This window comes from Barbus barbus (assembly GCF_936440315.1).
Source record: "Barbus barbus genome assembly, chromosome: 12".
NCBI lineage: Eukaryota > Metazoa > Chordata > Actinopteri > Cypriniformes > Cyprinidae > Barbus > Barbus barbus.
Window position 1 is genome coordinate 17,498,603 of NC_136740.1, and position 20,442 is coordinate 17,519,044.

A 20,442-nucleotide genomic window follows, 5' to 3' on the forward strand; every position below is an offset into this window, starting at 1 on the left:
TGATGCTTGGCTGACAATTATAATATATATTTGTTAATGGAAATAATGAAAAGAAAACTTTTTTTATTAAATTCAGACTCTGTCTCTGTTTATAATAAACCACACATTTTAAATAATAAATGCAAACCCCTTCAAGGCTGGTTGTTGTAGCACATGTACTAGTAAATCCTGAAAGATAACACCTGCCACTGTCAATACAGTTTGTTTCAATGAGGAGTGTAATTTCATTAACAATATGCATAAAACAAATTCACTTAAATTAAAAACATACAAACAAAAACATCCAATAGAATATAAAGAAAATATATGTTGTTTTGAAGAAGGTAATATAAAGAGATTCTGACCCATGGCCTAAAGCCATTGTATACATTGTAAAACAAGTTAAACAATCAATGAGATTATTAGTGCTCATTTACACAACTGTATAATAAAACGAGTTGACTGAAAATTTGCACCAACCACCAGATTCCCACATATACTTAAACAGTACAAAGTCACAAGTTTCACCCATTTTGTTTTCTAAACGCATTTCATTCTAAGTATTCCATTTAACATGCACTATTACAAAATATGAAGAACGTAACTGGACAATATTCAGTATAACATTTCTTTCCAAACATTTTAACTGCAAGTGCAAGTTACCCAGTGCAGACGTATGGCCAATAAACTTTTTTGTTTTTTCGATGTTCTGATGTAATTTTGGTTAAAATTTTGGTAAACATATTAGCTTGATTTTATTCATCCAAACCTGCAGCTCGAAGGACCTGTCTCATGTCATTTACCATGTCATTTAGTGCCCCATGCAAGACAATGTGTGTTGATTTGAAGGCATCGGCCGCATTCATAAAGCTGGTTACAAGAAATCTAGCATCAAGCAGATCCTCAAATTTTTTCACTGGTTTTGTCACAGTTGTACGAGGCCTAATTGCCATTGTGTCTGCTACTGCTAATGCTAAAGGAGACTTTATAGCTGATTTCAGCTGTGTGAGAGGCTTGTCCATTCTCTCTGACAGTTTCATGAGTGATTGCTCATTCAAACCCAAAGCGTTATGACAGCTTACGAGATAGGTCATCAAAACCATCTTGTCAATGGCCTGAGATAATAAAGGGGATGGGATAACGGCACCCAGACTTGAGCCCAGTGCTGCAAGCCAAATAAACTTCTCCATAACCTCTTTTTTCTTCTCTAGCATAGCCAGAGAGCACACAGGCAAAGACTGGACAAGGGCAAATCTCTTGTATACTGAAAGGCCTGACTCTAGGGTATCTACCAGGTCTTGGAAGTCATATTTTCCCAAGTCATAAGAGGATATGAGGAACACCTTGGGGTTTCCTAGCTCCTTCACATTTCTGTGGCAGTCCTCTCTAATCGTGGAAAGTACCTGCTGCTCATCAAATTTTCTTGTCTTCGACATTGACCGAATGTCATTATCAATCTTGGTCCGGACAAAATAAAACATCTTCTGCTTTTTTTGAATCTCTTTGGCCAGAAAGACATCACTTTCCTTGAACCTCACTGAGGAAATGATTATAAATAAATCATATGTGTCAAATTTCACTTCCTTGAGGAATTTGTTAGCCTTGAAATTAGGCATACCAGTCCCTGGCAGGTCCCACAGTCTGACATTTGACTTTGTGGGATGGGTGTACATGGTAGCTACCTTTGTTGTTTCGGTTATTCCTGTTGGTGCAGAATTGTCATCATCATCATTCAGACCTCGAAATGCATTGATGAAGGCAGACTTTCCTGCTCCTGTTTCCCCAGTCACTGCAATATTCAGAGTCACACTGTCAAGACTGTCCAACTGCTCTTTAGCCTTTGCAACAGCTGTATTTGGGTCACTTTCGCCCACTCTCTGCAAAGCTCCAGAGAAATCCAAGTCAGCAGAAGAATCTTCTGTCATTTTGCCTCGTTAATTTCTTCACTGTAAAAAACATAACATATTAAAGTAGGTATAAATCATTGCATTGTTAAGTAAATTTACTACAGTAAAGTCATGACTTTTCCTCTGCTTCATGGACAGCTGTAACTTCATTTGACATAATTATGAGTTTACATCTCCCATTTATGAGTTTATATCTCGCAGTTGCAAGTTTTCATTGTTACTGCATCTTTATTTCTCTCAATGTAACTTTATTTCTCACAACTGAGACTGTATATGTATAACACAATGTGCTTTATTCCTTATTTTAAACTTCATCGATCTTGAGGTGAATAACCTTGAGGAAAATGTTTAACAATTATTAGAAATATAAAAAAGTGGGTGTGTAGTTGAACTGCAAACAGAAACATTTATCAAAAAAAAGGTTTATAAACACATTTTTATTTTTATTGTATGAGATGTGATTATGCAATAACAAATACATCATGTGAGACTGAGAACATTTTCCAGATTTCAGCATAGAAAATGAACACAAATTGTGAACAATTTAAAATCTAATATAATTTAACATGCAGCATGAGATTAAATAAAAGAACAGTGACAGTGATTTCTGAAATGCTGGCATGCATGTAATCTATTCTTTGAATACTGTAATGTATGAAGACAAGGTGATACTTTAATCTCCTTCATAATCAGCACACAATCTATCAAACATGCTATGGCCATTAAATCCATAACAGAAGCAGAAAATGCATACATGCTCTATAGTAATTAAATCAACCAACAAAACCAATCAAAGACCACATTTTTAAAGAAACACATGTTTAGGACATCTATAAATTAGTGCATAGTGTGTCCAGCTCAGCCTCCTTTCAGATTTTTCGAGCAATGTCTGCCAGTTCATTTAATCCTTCTCTCAAGAGGTAATAAGTATACCGAAGCATATTCCTGCAGCAGCAACACTTCCTACACCTGGAAGGAGACTTGCAACACATTCAATGGTAGCAAGGGATGCAAGTGCAACAGAGACTTGTAATCTGGCAATTGCTTTTTCTTGGATGGCAGATGCCAACTTCGATTTGGCCACATGTTCCAGCAAGGGCTTGTTCACTTTTTCTGAAAGCCTTGACAGTGACCTTTCATCCAATCCAAATGCATAGTAGCATCTTGTGAAGAAAAGCAACACAATGCCTGCATCGCATGCTACTGATAGTCCAGGCTGTTATACCAGCAGAGGCGAGAGATGCAGCCCAGATCATCCCTTTAAACATCTTAATCTTCTTTAAGAGATTCAGCAGAGAGAGATTCAGCAGAGCACACTGGCCAGGCTTGTAGAAGAGCAGATCTCTTGTGTTCTGGAAGCTATTCTTCCAGAGTGTTTCAAAATCATAGTTTTCCAGTTCAATAGATGATATCAAGAAAACTTTGGGGTCTCCCAGTTCTCAGACAGTCCTCTCTTATTTTGCAAAGAAGTTTCTGCTCATCAAATCCCTTTTTCCTTTGCTCTGTTGTGTCATTGTCGATCTTGGAACGAACAAAGTAAAAGTTTTTCTTCTCTTTTTTATTTCTCTAGCCAACATGACATCATTCTCCATGAACCTCTCTGAGTTTAAAATAATGAAGAAATCATAGGTGTGAAACTTGACATCTTTCAGGTATTTATTTGCTTTGAAGTTTGGACATCCTATTCCAGGCAGGTCCCAGATTTTCACATTTGGCACTGCAGGATGCTCATACATGGTGGGCTTCATTGTAGTTTCTGTGTCTCCAGTAGGTGCTGCTCCATCGTCTTCGTCATTTAGGCCTCTAAGTGCATTTATAAAGGAGGATTTCCCAGATGTTAACAGCAATGTTAAGTGAGACATTCATTAACTGGTCAAATGTTTCTTTAGCTTTTGCTGTGGCCTTTTCCAGGTTAGACTCGCCTGATGCCTTTACTGCCTCAACAACAGCAGGGTCTTGACTGTTTTAAACTGTAAAAGTTATAGATGTATAAAGAAGTATGTGTACTTCAACATTAACTTATTTTTGAAGCCTGATTGCTAATCATTTCTGTTGCAATAATGATCATATTTTTCTGGGGTGTTTGCTTTGCTCTTCCTAAGGTGTCAGGGTTTGCAATAGTTCTGGGGTGCGTTTCCCAAAGACAACTATGGTCGCAAGTTCCGTCGTTACCATAATGACCTTACTTAGCTAACGATGCTTTTGGGAAACACACCCCTGGTTGATTGTGTTTTTTAAGGTTTATCAAATAACACTTTAGTAATAAATCTAACATTTTTACATAATAAAAATAATGAAAAAGGTATAGCATATGATGGTTAGATTGTATCTGCAGTGTTATACTGACCTTTTTTTTTTTTTTTTGTGGAGACCGTTTTTTTACCCTTGTATTGCCCTGTGTGCTCCTCTTCCCTGTCAGAGTAAAAATGAACCAAGATTCATAAAACAAACATTATGGAAACAGATAACATGGATAATTTGCCTCAGCAGCAAAATGAAATATATAAATTATATTGATTAATAAATACATATATTCAGTTTAAAATAAATACTTAAATGTAGGCTATTAAAATATAAATTTGGCAGTTAAATTATATATGGGTTAAGTAGACTGCAGTTTGCTAATATATTGCTACACTACAAGAAAAAGACGATGAATCATACAATAATAATCATAAACGCTTAAAAGGAATACGACTATAGCCCGATTCGGACGGTAATTGTTTCTCATATGGACGTCTGTAAAAATTAATTTACATATCACCTTAGTGATAAAACTCATGGATTCGGACGGTGATTTATTCACAGTGGAGGAGTGACTTCTGTGATCCTGCGAACCCGCTGCTCACGTGGCCAGTCATGTGATTGTGTGCTGTAAATAAAATAGGTTTGTTCGACTTCATGCGGGCGCTGCGCAGAATGATCAGTGTTTGACATCAAAGCGATACTTTGATGTCAAACACTGATCATTCTGCGCAGCGCCGCTTCACACCTAATGAATTTTATTTACAAATGTATTCTTATTATTGTGTAAAATGTATTTTAAAATACTTATTATTATGTAAAATATATTCTTATTATTCCAAGTATATTTTATAATGTATAATTCTATTTATTATTTGATTACTTAAATCTCCTGTTTAAAAATAGGAAAATAAGCACTATAGTTGTATATAATTATACGCGATATATATCCATTTACTTACTTACTTACTTTTACTTTTGTCATTTAGCAGACGCTTTTGTCCAAAGCGACTTACAAATAAGAAAAAGTAACTAAAACTAAAAAGTTACAACTCTATAAATACTATCTACCCACATATTTAAGAAAATAAAGAAATTAAATAAAATTAACACATGCATATAACAACAACATTTCAATAATAAACATATCAATGAAAAAATTAAACAAAAAGCTACTACTATCCCTTGCCGGTGTCCCTGCCCGGTGGAGTCGCACGGTAGAGTCGATGGTCTTTACACTCTTTACTTTTTTACTTTTGTCATTTAGCAGACGCTTTTGTCCAAAGCGACTTACAAATAAGAAAAAGTAACTAAAACTAAAAAGTTACAACTCTATAAATACTATCTACCCACATATTTAAGAAAATAAAGAAATTAAATAAAATTAACACATGCATATAACAACAACATTTCAATAATAAACATATCAATGAAAAAATTAAATAAAAAGCTACTACTATCCCTTGCCGGTGTCCCTGCCCGGTGGAGGCATTTATAATACACATTTTCAAATTGTACTGCATACTTGTTTACGTGCTTTTATTCTCTTTCTGCTCTCACTCGCTGTGGTGGAGCAGTTATGAAGTATTGTTCTTTTATGCAAATTACACCGAAGTACAACAGTTACTGTACGGTGTTCGGGAGAGTTCAAAAAGGGTTTAAACGCTGAATTTTGAATCGATTTCTTTTCGTAAACTCAGATGTGGATTCGGACGGCAATTAAATTACCACACGACCTTGGTGTTTGTCAAAAAACAGTAGTAATTCGGCCGGGGATTTTCACGGGGGTGGTGAGAGAAAAACGCAGATGTCCTGGATTCGGACGGCAATTAAATCACCAACTACCCCCTGTATATGGTGAAAATCACGATCCCCCTGAGAAACAATTACCGTCCGAATCGTGCTTATAGCCCAGTTTCATAGACAGGGCTTAGCCTAAACCAGGATTAGGCCATAGTTTAATTAGGACATTTAAGTAATTTTTATAAACATGTCCTAGAACAAAGCATTACTGCTGTGCATCTTATAAGACAAAACAAAGGCACTGACATGTTGTAAGGTCAGTCAGTGCAAGTTTATTTCAGGCTACAAACAGCTCAGATTTACAGTTTAGTATAGGACTAGGCTTAAGCCTTGTCTGTGAAACCGAAGGTTTAACTAATAGCCTATAACCTAACTATAATATTTATATTTAGCGGAAATCAAAACTTTTGAGAACAAAGCAAATGCTCCAAAAATGCCAATAAAAAAATTAGCGTACAACTTACTTTTATTTTTGGGTTCCAGCAGTAGTAACCCAGTGACTCTTCACTAGAGATGCTTAAAAAAACGCTGTAAAATTTCTATAAATAAATATAAATGAAAAATAAATCGGCTGCTAAATAGCAAGCAGTTACTGTCCTAGCGGCTACTTGACGTGCTTATGTTTGGAAAACGAAACTTACGACAGATGAGTGACAGTCCAAACAGGCAATCAAAGCTGCCCTGTATTTTCAAAATCATATTACTTGGTTTATTAAGTGCATTAGCAAAAATAAGATTGTTGTCTCTTTTTTGTCTCTTTTTTTATATCGTGTATTGGTTACACCGTAATGATTTTTCAAAGTCGTAAATAAAACAAAGATAATTTTGCTCTATTCATGGTTTCGATTTCCGCCTCGCGAGTCCTGAAACTGTAAAAAAATAAAAAATAAAAATAAATTCCTAACACACTCTTTGGTTATATATTGAGCGACCAAAGGAATTGCCTATCGCAAAGCGTTTAACCATGCTTCAGTTTTTAGCCTAAATGTCTTTATGATAAAAGCTACATACACCGTTTAATTTTTTATTATGTATGAGACATTAGCCTTTACACCATTAAAAATCAAATAGAAAAAATAAACAATGAAAAATTAAACTGTCAGCTAATTTAGACCAGATTCCTGTAAATAAATAATTTATATTTAAAAGTAGGCTAAATAGTTTATAAACAGAGGACATACAGTATTAGCTTAATTTGTACACACTCAGCACACAATCTAACAAACAATACAATTAGTCCATGACTCAGATAAAAAATGTTTATAGGTATATTTTATAGGAAGTAAATCAATGAACAAAAGCAATTTAAGACATACATTTTTAAGATAATAAAAAAACATTCTTGAATGGAAGCAACATACTAGGCCTATGTTATGAGTGAATGTGACTGCACACAAAATGTCAAAAAGGCTTAACAAAAATGACCAATGGCATGACCTCTTGACTGATCCCAATCTGTGATTTTAGTAGACATCAGTCAGACCTGCCACTTTGAGCACTTCTTTGGCTGTATCAGCAAGATCCTGAACTCCTGCTCGCAGAAGGTTCAGTGTTCCAGAGTAAGACATTTCTGCAGTTTTTTTACTCCCTACAACAGGAACCATGCTCCACGCAAATTTAACAGCTGCTTCCCTGTTAGTCAGTGCTGATAGCTCTTTATTACTGAGTTTCTTTTGCCCAATAGCAATCACTAGAGGTGACTTTCTTACATATTTGAGGGATGGATTGTTGACTCTCACCGAAAGCTTATGTATTGATTCATCATCCAGACCGAATGCATAGTAACACTTGGTGAAGAAAGCCAGCAAAATGGCAGCATCACAAGCTATGGAAAGACCAGGCACTGGAGCCACAGCAATGGAACCAGAAGCGACAGCTGCCGACAAGGTTTGCTTCATAAACAATTCGATTTTCTCATCCAGAATCTTGGAGGAGTATATTGGCAAGGACAAAATCATAGCATTTCTCTTGTGAGCAGGTAGCTGCTTCTCCAGTGTGTCGACGAGGGTTTGAAAATCATATTTGTGCAATTCAAAAGAGGAAATCAGGAAAACTTTTGGTTTTGGGTTATCCATATCCTTAAAGTTTCTATGGCAGTCCTCACGAATTTGTGAGAGAACTTTCTGCTCATCAAAATCTTTCCTTTGAGATTCTGCTTGAATGTCATTGTCAATCTTCGAGCGGAGAAAGTAGAACAATTTCTTCTTCTCTTCAATTGCTTTACTGAGCATGATGTCGTTTTCTTTGAATCTCTCTGAGGAGATGATGAAGAAGAAGTCAAAGGTGTCAAGTTTCACGTCCTTTAGGTATTTTTTGGCTTTAAATTTGGGACTTCCAGTCCCTGGCAGATCCCATAATTTTACACCGGGCATTGTAGGATGTGTGTACACTGTGGATGTCATTGTCGTCTCAGTCACTCCTGTGGGAGCTGCATTGACGTCGTCGGGTTTCAGACCTCGTATTGCATTGATAAAGCTGGATTTTCCTGCTCCAGTTGATCCTGTAACAGCAATGTGAAGTGTGACGTTGTCCAGTTTTTTCATTTGTTCTTTAACACTTTCTGTTTCATAAACGTATTCAGCAGAACAAGGGAGTAAAACATCAGGTACTTCATATAGATGCTCCTCTTCTTGCTTTTTAGGGGTTGTGTTTATACTTTCCCTCTTCTCAGTGCTTTCTGATTTTAAATGCATGTTCTCTTTTGCTTTACACGGAAACACGCTATCTGTGTCGTTATCTGTGTCATCTTGTGACTTCTTGGCATCTGGACACACTGCTCCACTGAACAATTCTTGCTTCTGTATCTCCATAACCTCCTCATTTTCCTCTTTAGTAGCGACTTTGTTTAATGGTTCACTGAGATTAGTCATATTAGGTTTTTCTGTCAAAAAATCTTTTTCTATTATAGCAGCTTGTGGCTCTTGAAAATGATCTGTTTCGACACTTTCAGGTTGTTTTGTTTTGTGAATGTCTATAGCTTTTCCACACTCAGTCATTTCCTTTGTTTCCTCATTTGTCATCGGAACTGAAATGTTTGGTTCTCTTTGCTCCTCTTTATTAACAGCCTTCACATGTTGTTGTTCTGTGGTCACTACACATGGTTCCTCAGCCTTGGTTTGCTCATTTTGCTTCTCATGACATTTTTCCACCTGTATCATGTCAAAATGACACATTTCAGCTTTTTCTGACTGATCATCAGTTGCTTCATTTGTTATGTGTATCACTACTTTCTCTGCTGGCTTTTCTTTAACACTCTGCTTTTTCTCTCTCACATGTTGTTGTTCTGTGGTCACTTCACATTGTTCCTCAGCCTTGGTTTGCTCATTTTGCTCCTTAAGACATTTTTCCACCTGTATCATGTCAAAATGACACATTTCAGCTTTTTCTGACTGATCTGCAGTTGTTTCATTTATGTGTATCACTTCTTTCACTGCTTGCTTTTCTTTATCACTCTGCTTTTTTTCTCTCAGCCTCTCTCTTTCCTTCACATCATTAAGCTTTGATTCAACAATGTTTAATAAACTACTTTGTTTTGCTTTCTCTGGTTGTTTCTCCATAGTTTTGATGAGTTTTGATTGGAAGATTCCTAGGGACTCCAATAATTCTGTGTCTCTTTGTTGCGCTTTCAACACAATGTCCTTGTGAAAGGATTCAGTAAGTTTATCGGCTACTTCTATATGATCAGGATGTGTGTGGATTCTGAGGAAAGGGTCCATAAAGACATTGACTTCCTCTGACATGATGACTCTGAAAAAGCAAAGCAACTGGGTAAATGTCAAAAAGTATCCAAGGGTTTGTACTGGCAGTGAAACTAATAGTGAAACATTTGTACATTAGTTTTGCAGTAGTAGTGCCTTTATTTTTAAAGTTAATATTATAAATGCAGTCTTCTATTTTATGATCGGGTCTTAGATTAAAGCAGTTATTTAGCTACACTAGAGGGCGCTGTCTACACATAGCCATGTGTAATTTAAACGTGTAGTTTACAAACCACTCTATACCAAATATATAACGATATCACCATATAAATTATCACATTATTATCATATAATGTTATTATGATATAAATAAACACTTTATCTTTTCCCTTTAAATTAAGTCAATATAGATAATATATTGAGACTTCTCTTACCCCTGGTTTCACAGACAAGGCTTAAACCTAGTCCTAGACTAAAATGTAAATCTGAGCTGTTTGTACTGAAATAAACTTGCACTGACTGATCTTAAAACATGTCAGTGCCTGTTTTGTCTTAAGATGCACACCAGTAATGCTTTTTTCTAAGGCATGTTTATAAAATTTACTTAAATGTCCTAATTAAACTATGACCTAATCCTGGTTTAGGCTAAACCCTGTCTGTGAAACTGGGCCATAGTGTTCTATGACTCCAAACCCCGTGTCCAAGAGAGGATGAGAAACAGAAGAATAAGTCTGTGTGAAGTTAGTAAACGTATGCAGAGTTTCGTGTGCTGCGAATAAGCGTTTCTGTGATGTATGCAGATAAAAGAAAAGGAGATTAAAACGAACCCATCAAACAACGACCGCCTGGAACTTCGTTTATTTCGGCATGCAAAAAACTGACATCTAGTGGAGTACAGGCTATACCAGGGTTCCTCAAATCTTTCCCTGAAGAGCCAATCTGCTGCAGAGTTTAGCTCCAACCCTGATCAAACTCACCTACCTGTGATTTTCTAATGATCTCTTGAAGACTCTGATTAGCATGCTCAGGTGTGTTTGATTAGGGTTAGAGCTAAACTCTGCAGGAGTGGGCCATATTTGAGGATGCCTGGGCTATACAGTAGGCTATTGTATAAATGCAAAGGTAAATTTTCAAAAGCATTTATAGAAACCACTGTAGAAATATTTTATATTTTACAATATTTATATTTTCAAACAAATAAAGAAAACCCCTACTTTTTGTACAATAAAACAGCATTATAAATAAACATCTATCACTATAGGTTTTCCTACTGCAATAATAGCCTATGTAAGGCATTGCTACGTAAATCTTTCTGATTCTTCAGGATTATTTTATATGTGATCGATACAAGCAAAAAGCAGTTAACTTTACTTTTTTTGCATTCATAATAAGACAAACTCACCTTATCTGTGCACAGGTGGTTATAATATTTGTAACCCTGCATGACTTAAAATGATTGTGGTAGCTGTTTATAAAAAAGGTGTAGGTGTGGATTTAGGGTGTGGTTTAGAGAACATCTGAGAACTGAGGCTAAAAATCTAGTCAGAACTGCATCTAAAATCTAAGATTTTCTCAATTAAATATGAACTCAGTGACATGCTGTTGATTGCCCCAGAAAATAATCTGTAAATTTGCAAAACAAAACAAAAGTGTTGATGAATGCAGTTGCAACAGAGGTCAATCGAGTATTTCTTGTGTGTGTATGTGAAGGTGTGCATTTTAAAATATATTATGACCATATTTAAATATTTCCTGAACATTCTGTCTGATCTACATCTTTTTCTTTTTTGAAATAATAATATTTGGTCTGTCTGTTATTTCCAAATAAAACACAAAGTAATTCCAAATATGCACATTTCCACATGAATGTTGTTTAGCAGGAAGTGTTTTACTGGAAGCAGATCTTTTTTTTTTTTTTTGTAATGTCCATGTCATGTAGTATGACAAATGACATGTATAAATGCACATGTTGCTTGAGATTACTAAAAATGTCTTGCATAACAGCACCGTTTTTTAATTCTGGCAGAATACATTAATCAAAGACTTGCAGACATTCATGCTTTCATATGAGTAATAATGCATGAACAGTGTTTCAAAGGCAGCAGTTTCAAGCATGAAGCATTTAAAATGCTGTGCACTTTCTTGTGGGGAGTTAATTAAATGCTTTAAAACTTACATTATGTTTCTGTATGTTTTTCGAACTTAAATAACTTTTTTTTAATATATGTGTTCCTGGTTCATGTAGGTCTGTTTTGCAACTTTCAGCACCTTCCATTTTGAGCCATGTTGGAAGAATTTTCAATGTTGTAGAACAAGATATTTCAGTTGCCTTTTTACCGGCAATGGCATGTGCATCTCATGCAAAACAAACTCATGTTAATGTCATTATTCAGTGTTTGTAATCCTTTGACAAACTTTAAGCAAACAAAGTAAAAGCTTTTTCCTAAGCAATCACACTGTCATTTTTATTTGAACTTTGCTGAGGTCTTAACATACAATTTAAGATTTTAAATGTCATTTTTTATAGGTTTTTGTCTTAATTACTTTTTCACATGTGTAGTTGAGCACAAATGTAGTTGTGCACTCGTGATTGTTTAAATCACTCTTTTGTAATTTGCGACCCTGGACCACAAAACCAGTCTTAGGTCGTTGGGGTATATTTGTAGCAATAGCCAACAATACATTGTATGGGTCAAAATGATTGATTTTTCTTTTATGCCAAAACTCATTAGGACATTAAGTAAAGATCATGTTCCATGAAGATATTTAGTAAATTTCCTACTATAAATATATCAAAACTTAATTTTTGATTAGTAATATGCATTGCTAAGAACTTCATTTGGACAACTTTAAAGGTGATTTTCTCAATATTTTGATTTTTTTTTTACACCCTCAGATTCCAGATTTTCACATAGTTGTATCTCGGCCAGATATTGTCCTAACAAACCACACATCAATGGAAAGCTTATTTATTCAGCTTTCAGATGATGCATAAATCTAATTTTCCAAAAATGTACCCTTATGACTGGTTTTGTGGTCCAGTCCAGGGTCACATTTTGTCCAATAATTCTTTTTTTGTTGTTTAGTTTTTTCTTCTCAGTGCTGTTAATAAATTTTTTATGTGATACCTTTTCAACTCATATGAGGAATGAGTGATGGGAGTCATCTGTTCAAAATGGTCAAAATAAATAGGGTATTAACATCTTAAATTATAATTCTGTATAGTAAAATAGCATGATAACTGAATTTATGTTGTTCAGGGGTAGGTCTGTGTATTTTTACCTAATATGAAATATTTAATTTAATTATATCTTTCTGTAAGCGAAAGATCAAATATGCAATATCTTTGAATACAATTCAGAATGACATTTATGTTCAGTATTGCTGTTCAGGTTTTGATTTTATGTCTTGAAATTGGTGATGGTCAGATATATGTAACAAAATCACTCAGATAGGAATGAATGATGTGAATACTTTCCTCACATGTTGACTACATCTATGGGTGTATGTAGCAGACCTACATATCAAATCAGCAGGCGTATTTATGATGGCTCTTTTTATTACTGACTCTAGGTGACTTTTGGACAGATTTGTAGCCTTTATTCTGCTGCTTAGAAATCTAAAATCATAACCAGATAAACATGGACTGTTTTTGTTTAGCCAATGAACATATCTGTAAACACATAGTTATAATACGGCATCTAAAATACTCAGTAGTCCTGACTAAGCAGGTTAAATCTAGTGTGTTTCAATATGCCACATTTACTTTACAGTGTGATGGCAAATTAGCAGCACCTACTATATATTTTATGGAGTGTGATGTGCACTGTTTAGCAAACATGACTGTTATGAAGAAAAGAGGGGCTTTCAATTGTATTTATTTATTGTAGCCCATAAATTATATTGAAAAAGAGAAAATAAAATGTAACAAAGCTATCATGGTGTGAATTTAAAAAGTAGGACTACTTCCAAAACATCTTATGTAATTTTTATTATTCACAGCACTGCTGTTTTTAAATGTATATTTTAGACATGTTACATTAAATGAAATTATCTACAAATAAATAATATTTGTAGATTTTGATTTTTGTTTTAATTTGTCATTATATAGATATATTCTCTCTCACTGATTGGTCTGTTTTTGAAGCTGCTGCCATCGATCTGGACGAGCTCACAGAGACTGAAACATCTTATATCAGTTTCTGTGAGGATATGTGCATTCCTAACAGGACTCATCTAATCTACAACAATGACAAACCATGGTTCACTGAAAAACTCAGACAGCTCCGTCAGGCCAAAGAAGATGCTTACAGAAAAGGGGATAAAGTCTTATGTAAACAAGTCAAATACACACTGGAAAAGGAGATCAGAGTGGCAAAGAGGAATTATTCTGACAAGCTAAGGAACAAATTCTCTTCCAGTGATCCTGCTTCAGTGTGGAAAGGCATGAAAGACATCACCAGTTACAAGACACCATCCCCCAGCACTTTGGAGAATCAACAACTAGCAGACGACCTTAACGAGTTCTATTGCAGGTTTGAAAAAACACCCCATACCCGCCCTGAACACCTCTCCACGCAACCATTCACACCTCCAGCAACCCCCCTCTCTCCCACACCTACAATTCAGTTAAGTGAAGTTAATGTATGCCAGGTCTTCAGAAAGAACACAAGAAGGAAAGCACCAGGCCCAGACGGTGTGTCACCAGCCTGCCTAAAAATCTGTGCTGACCAGCTGGCCCCCCATCTTCACACAGATCTTCAACAGATCACTGGAGCTGTGTGAAGTCCCCTCATGCTTCAAACGCTCCACCATCATCCCCGTCCCAAAGAAACACAAAACTACTGGACTTAATGACTACAGACCTGTGGCTCTAACGTCTGTGGCCATGAAATCATTTGAAAGACTGGAAGACTGGACACAGGAACAGTTTCTTCCCTCAGGCAATCCATCTCATGAACACTTGACAATAAACGTGGAACACATAACTATTATACATTATTTATCCACCACACTTACTTGTTTTTATTTTTTCTCATTTCAAATTTGCACATATCAGACCTGTACATACATAATTGTCTATATTATATATTGTGTTTTTGCTGTTTTGTACATCGCCTATTTGGATATTTGGATATTATTCTTTATTATCTGTGTCCTGTTGCTGTCTTTCTGTTGCACTGTGGAGCTTCTGTCACTATAACAAATTCCTCATATGTGTAAACATACTTGGCCAATAAAGCTCATTCTGATTCTGATATGATATATGTCTACTGTAAAAAAAAAAAGAAAGTTGAGCCAACTTAAAATTTTAAGGCAGCCAGCTTCAGCAGATTTTTGAGTTCTCTCAACTTGTTGTTTTCAGTTTATCCAACAAAAATGTGAGAATCTCCTACAAAAATAAGTTCAGTTTAAAATTTTAAGTTGGCTCAACTTTTTTTTTTTTACAATGTACGTATGTTATGTATATCATAATAATCTTTTGCATAGCTTGTGGAATTTGAATTGACTGGAATATTAGTTTCTGCATTTATTTGGAAAGTATATGCTTAGATCATTTCATTTTAGACTTGTCTGTTTTGTTGTTTTTGTATCATTTTAAATATCTGATTAAGTTGCAAACCAATGAGCAAAGTCTTCTAATTAACTAAATCAAAGGCAGTGAATTAAAAAAATTAATAAAATAAATCAGTCTACAATAAGTATTTTATTCATTGCACAATTTGCAAGTCCAGAATACATGCAGTATAACTGTCAAAATTTGAAAGTGCAGTTTAAGTGTAAAACAATGTAATGTATGTTTTAATTTCAAATGCACGTTCATGATCACATTTCTTTTTTTTTTTTATATTAACTATAGTTACAAAAAAAAAAGAGTACAATTAGTATGATTACTTTTTTTTTTTGCATATTAGGCAAGCTGTGAGACAGAAAGAACACATTTGGTGTCTTCTGCCATCTCATTGAGTCCCATATTAAGCAGGTAGTGCACAGTAGCGACGGCCGTTCCTCCTGCCGGTAGAGCTCCTCCTGGCAGCAGAGCCATTACGGTCCCCAACGTCTTGGCTATAGCAATCTTTGGTTTAGACAGCATATCAATCACAATATCCTCAGTGGCCCCCTCTTTGAAGCGTGATGTCTTAGCGGTTTTTAGCTGCTTCACCGGTTTGTTGACTCGTTCTGATAACGCCTCTAGAGCCTCATTTGATAAACCGAAGCCTGTGAAGACTTGCTGAAAAAACTTCTTCATGATGCCATAATCACAGGCCAGTGACAATCCAGGGATGGGAGCTATCGCCCCAACTCCCGCCGCAAATGCATTTAGCCAAATAATTTTCTTGTAGTATGTTATCTTCTTTGTGAGGGCCTCTAGAGAATAAACGGGCAAAGACTGAATGAGAGCAAATTTCTTGTTCTCGGGAAGTTCATCTTCGAGGGTGTTGATCAGCTTCTGAAAGTCATATTTTTCCAAATTAAATGAAGAGACTAGGAATATTTTGGGTATTCCTACTCTCAGTAGGTTCGCCTTACAATCCTCTCGAATGTTTTCGAGCAACATCCGCTCATCAAAGTTTCTTTTGTGTGATTCAGCACGAATGTCGTTGTCAATTTTAGTGCGAACAAAATAAAATAGCTTCTTGCTCTTCTTGATCGCTCTGGCCAGCTCGATGTCGTTCTCCTTAAATCTTTCAGAGGTCACTATGAGAAAGAAGTCATACGTGTGGAATTTGACGTCTTTCAGGTACTTCTTTGCTCTAAATTTTGGACTACCAATTCCAGGCAGGTCCCAGATCTTCACGTTTGGCATGGAGGGATGTGGGTACATGTTGGGCTTCATGGTAGTTTCAGTTATTCCTGAGGGTGCTGCGTCCTTATCATCATTAGGAAGGCCTCTGAGGGCATTGACGAAGGAAGACTTCCCTGCCCCAGTCATCCCAGTTATAGCAATGTTAAGTGTAACATTCTCTAGCTCCTTCAGTTTACTTTTCAGTTTGTTTGTTTTCTCTGCAGGTGGAGAATCAATTATTTCCTGTAATTCTGAGCAAAGAGAGTCTGAATCTTCTGTGTTCGATGTGGCATTAGACAATATGTCTACAAACTCTCTGGAAACCTCATAAACATTTTGATTTTTGTCCTCTTCCTCTGGCTTTTTAATGTCTCTTTCTTTAGGCTCGTCAGGACATTTCGATTGTACATTTTTCTCAGCTATTTCCAGTTTTCGCAGCATATTTCTTGGACTGATTGTTGGATATTTAGAATGTAGTGATTGAGGTTTTTTGTCTTTAGTCTCGTCTACGCTGAATGTTTGTGATGTAGTCGATGATGATCCAGATGACTGGCTGGAGCGATCATCTTCATTATAGGGATTTATCAGATCTGTCATGGTAGCTCTATAAAGAAATAATGAATTAATGAAATCATATTTGATTAATAATAAATTAATAGTGTTAGGCATAGAAAAGTACCTTATATAAGGATGATGCATGTTACACAATTTAAAAAAAAAGAAAATTATATATAAATGTATAATATATTTAAATTTTTTAACCCACCGCTTTGAGCTTCGAATTCTCTGCTCAGCCTCTGGAAGCTTCAGTACTGTCCACTGCAACATATAGTGGGACTGTCATGCAGACAAACGTCTCACTGATATGGTAATTTCATAACTGATATGAAAAGAAAAAAGAAAAAAAAAATCAACATGTTGCATCCGTTTCTTACTTGCATAAAAACACAACATAAATTGAAGAGACTCTAAATGCCTTCTGAAGTTTTATTCTAAAATGAGCATTTTTGTCAGGCTCCTATATTTATATTCAGTTATTTCACTTTAATTGCATAGAAAAGGACCTATACATTGCCATTAGAGTAAAATTACTGAACCTAAACATAGCAGCCTGATAAAAATGCTCATTTTAGATGAAATTTCAGATGGCACTGAGAGGCTTTTGCATCTGAACACTTCAATTAGATATTTTTGCAGAACTTTTGTTTGTATTATATAATCCAATGAGTTTGTATTATATAATGCAATAGAAAGGGATCTTACCTTTGGTAAGTAAGAAATGAGTAAAGAGCTTCATCACAGAGCCAAATGAGCTGTGTTAAATGCAGAACGAGAGTTTCATAGACTTCAGGGTGTGTTCTTTATTAAGAACTTCCTCCTGACAGAAATTCCCTGAACACACAAACATGTTCCAGGTTCCGTGTTTGTTTATTAAGTTACTAGAGAATAAAATTTGTGACTTATCACCACACAAACAGGAATGGTGGAATTTCTTTCCATGTGTTTTATGTGATGCCCCCTTAGACCAGAGCAACCAATCAACTGTATACAATTAATACATTTTTTTCCCGTCTTTACCCCACGTTTAAACACAAAGGCATGAAGGATCTATCAGCATATTCTCAGAATTTGAAGTACCTCAAGGAGGATCGTGAGGACACAAGCAAACATGTATGATATGCGCAAGCAATCAACAGAATCACTAATATGCTGTTTGCAAGTGCTTTTATTGCAGCTAAGCTTTACCTAAACCCAAACTTGATCTTAGTATAACAGCTTGTATGCAGCCATTGAAACAACAGAAAGCAGGAAATTGTTTGGATATAGCTACAAATGATTAAAGAGCCCCATCTAACTATGTCAAATTATCTCAAAGAGACATACTTGTTCCTCTACACAAAGACAGCTTATGCTGAATTGATTGGATGAGGGCGTCTTTTGCTCTTTCCTCCTAAATATACAACTAGCCTTTCTAAAATGAAATAACTCATTTGTAAACATGCATTTGAACCTTTTCAACTCTATCCTAACATCTAATTATCTCCTGTATAACCATAACCCTACATGTAAATCCTAGGCTTACAATAATTCCAAAATTCCTCCAATCACAATCAAGTTTAAATGTAAATGATTTTATTCCCATTTGATTTTTCAGCACAATTTCAATCTGAAGCTACTTTAATTACTAACTATTCATTTCATTGTGTTTATTCTTCCATAAACACCGAAAGAACAAATAATTATCATATTGTTTGTTCTTTTTCAGGTTATGATCTGCTGTCAGTAACATTTCACACAGGGTAAAAAAACACCACAAAACTTCTATTGACTGCAGTGGCATGATTGAAGAATAGCTGTCAAATTTAAATCCAACTGTTATGAAAGTTTATATAAATAACATATTTTGCAGTTTCGCTACTCAGAAAGCTCACATGATAGCACCTGGATGTATTTATGTATGAAAGAATCTTGGTTTCTTCATTATAAATTATATGCAATGGTAGATTCGCATAGTTGTTGAGAGATGCATAAACATTTTTACTACCCACGTTAAAACTTGGTGGATGTTATTTTGAGTCACAGGCTTTGAAAATTCTTTCAACATGTTACTGTTCAGGTTTGTCCTGGATCTCTGCTACCGTAAGCCTATTATCAAATCATTCAGCCCTACAGGTGTTGTGATCATTACATTTTCAAGTAGATTTCTCCATCATTTGCCTTGATGCAAGAACTCACAGTTATTACTAAGAGACTTTTCAGTCTACTAGATTGAAAAGAAGCCATCTTGACTGAACCTGAAATACTATAATCCCTATGCACTTTTACCCCAATAGACAGAATAAATGGCATAAATAATTTAACACGAATAAAAATAAGGATGGTCACAGATCATCCTTTCTTGAACATCTACTTCTTAAGTTCCTTTTACACTGTCACTAAGAGAAGACCTTAAACCACTTATTATAGAAATAAATAAAGAAATAAGGACTTTAGTAATTAAAGTATCATCGATGCAGTACTACATCTAACCTCATGACACAATAGGAACTATAATTAAATGAGAGATATAGGATGCTGTTTCCGTGTAAGGACTATTGGTAAAACCACTGGAACTGAGCTTTTCACAGACATCTGAACCGACGAGTCTCAAAAAAAGAAACGCTCATAGGGGAATTCACTAAGAATGAATTGCATTTGCTGACATTGCTGTTTAGTATTTGCATGTACCGTGTTTGTTGTTTTAAGGCTTTATTCCCTCATCTTGTGGGTTGGTTCTGAGCACTACTGGAGAATGCAGAAATCTCTAATTTCCGAAGGTGGTAAAAGAGAGATGCATCAGGTAGATTTGTGACTGTAGAAAGGTAAAAAATCAAATATCTATGGAATTTCCCCCTAAAACACGGAAACCTATGTGTATGTAGGCTATGTGTTTTAATGGACAGCAATGTTTCCAGGAAAAACGTTTAAGCACAAAAAACTGATGTAGCATATAAAAAAAACAAACGTATTTCTGCAGGCACATCCTTATTAAGTTTCATGAAGAGATATGCTGACACCTGCTGCATGTATTGCAATTTTGCTTGTGCATTGCCTTGACCAAGAACTGCTGTGGAAAGTATGACTATTTTCAAAGACATCCGAACAAACTGGTTTGTGACATGAAAACTTTCCATGGGAAAGTCACAGTAAACTTCACTGTGAGAATCTAGACTTCATTAACATTTTAAAAGAAATGTGCGCTAAAAACACTATATCCCTTTGCTTATATGTTGACAGTGAAAACAGCGAACGGAACAAACGACGCAGTTTTTGAACAGCTTATTTTACAGTTACAGTTGATTGACATCCATATGAATAATTTTATTAACATCCATATTAATAACTTAATTTTTATTCTTTGTAAACTGTTAATAACAGCTCAAGGTTAATTTGAGAAACATCTTATATGTCTACACATTGCCCTTCATCATACAAACAGATTAAGAGCACATTACATTAGTATATAAAGCAACTAAAATAATAC

At 35.4% G+C, this 20,442-nt stretch overlaps 3 protein-coding genes and 1 pseudogene across 5 annotated transcripts; all 4 read right to left on the reverse strand.

Annotated features, from left to right (window-relative positions):
• Positions 1–8: 8 nt before the first annotated feature.
• LOC306878482 (interferon-gamma-inducible GTPase 10-like) lies at positions 9–6,581 on the reverse strand. 2 transcript variants are annotated; one of them, XM_079430888.1, is made up of 3 exons: positions 6,398–6,581; positions 4,234–4,298; positions 9–1,925 (listed from the first exon to the last, which is right to left on the reverse strand). In XM_079430888.1, the coding sequence occupies exon 3, from the start codon at positions 1,902–1,904 to the stop codon at positions 735–737; it is 1,170 nt and encodes a 389-aa protein (XP_079287014.1). In that variant the 5' UTR covers positions 1,905–1,925; positions 4,234–4,298; positions 6,398–6,581; the 3' UTR covers positions 9–734. The 2 variants fall into 2 exon arrangements, with proteins under 2 accessions (XP_079287014.1, XP_079287015.1); XM_079430889.1 differs by lacking the exon at positions 4,234–4,298 and having other exon boundaries at positions 13–1,925.
• LOC306878547 (interferon-inducible GTPase 5-like) lies at positions 2,717–3,748 on the reverse strand (annotated as a pseudogene). The gene has a single exon. The product of its transcript is annotated as an interferon-inducible GTPase 5-like (transcript).
• A 362-nt stretch (positions 6,582–6,943) lies between the features above and the next one.
• LOC306877760 (uncharacterized protein) lies at positions 6,944–11,069 on the reverse strand. Its single transcript, XM_079429709.1, has 2 exons — positions 11,034–11,069; positions 6,944–9,680 (listed from the first exon to the last, which is right to left on the reverse strand). The coding sequence occupies exon 2, from the start codon at positions 9,671–9,673 to the stop codon at positions 7,397–7,399; it is 2,277 nt and encodes a 758-aa protein (XP_079285835.1). The 5' UTR covers positions 9,674–9,680; positions 11,034–11,069; the 3' UTR covers positions 6,944–7,396.
• A 4,251-nt stretch (positions 11,070–15,320) lies between these two features.
• On the reverse strand, positions 15,321–17,772 carry LOC306877761 (interferon-gamma-inducible GTPase 10-like). Its single transcript, XM_079429710.1, has 3 exons — positions 17,682–17,772; positions 17,185–17,298; positions 15,321–17,022 (listed from the first exon to the last, which is right to left on the reverse strand). The coding sequence occupies exons 2-3, from the start codon at positions 17,244–17,246 to the stop codon at positions 15,543–15,545; spliced, it is 1,542 nt and encodes a 513-aa protein (XP_079285836.1). The 5' UTR covers positions 17,247–17,298; positions 17,682–17,772; the 3' UTR covers positions 15,321–15,542.
• Between the last annotated feature and the right edge of the window lie 2,670 nt (positions 17,773–20,442).

What these genes read in the sequence shown, in the direction of transcription:
- LOC306877761 (XM_079429710.1), bottom strand. Translation starts at nt 17,246, where the DNA reads ATGTTGCAGTGGACAGTACTGAAGCTTCCAGAGGCTGAGCAGAGAATT. An exon ending in AGAATTCGAAGCTCAAAGCG is followed by an intron (nt 17,023 to 17,184) that starts GTGGGTTAAAAA and finishes ATTTCTTTATAG; the next exon opens with AGCTACCATGACAGATCTGA.
- LOC306877760 (XM_079429709.1), bottom strand. Translation starts at nt 9,673, where the DNA reads ATGTCAGAGGAAGTCAATGTCTTTATGGACCCTTTCCTCAGAATCCAC.
- LOC306878482 (XM_079430888.1), bottom strand. Translation starts at nt 1,904, where the DNA reads ATGACAGAAGATTCTTCTGCTGACTTGGATTTCTCTGGAGCTTTGCAG.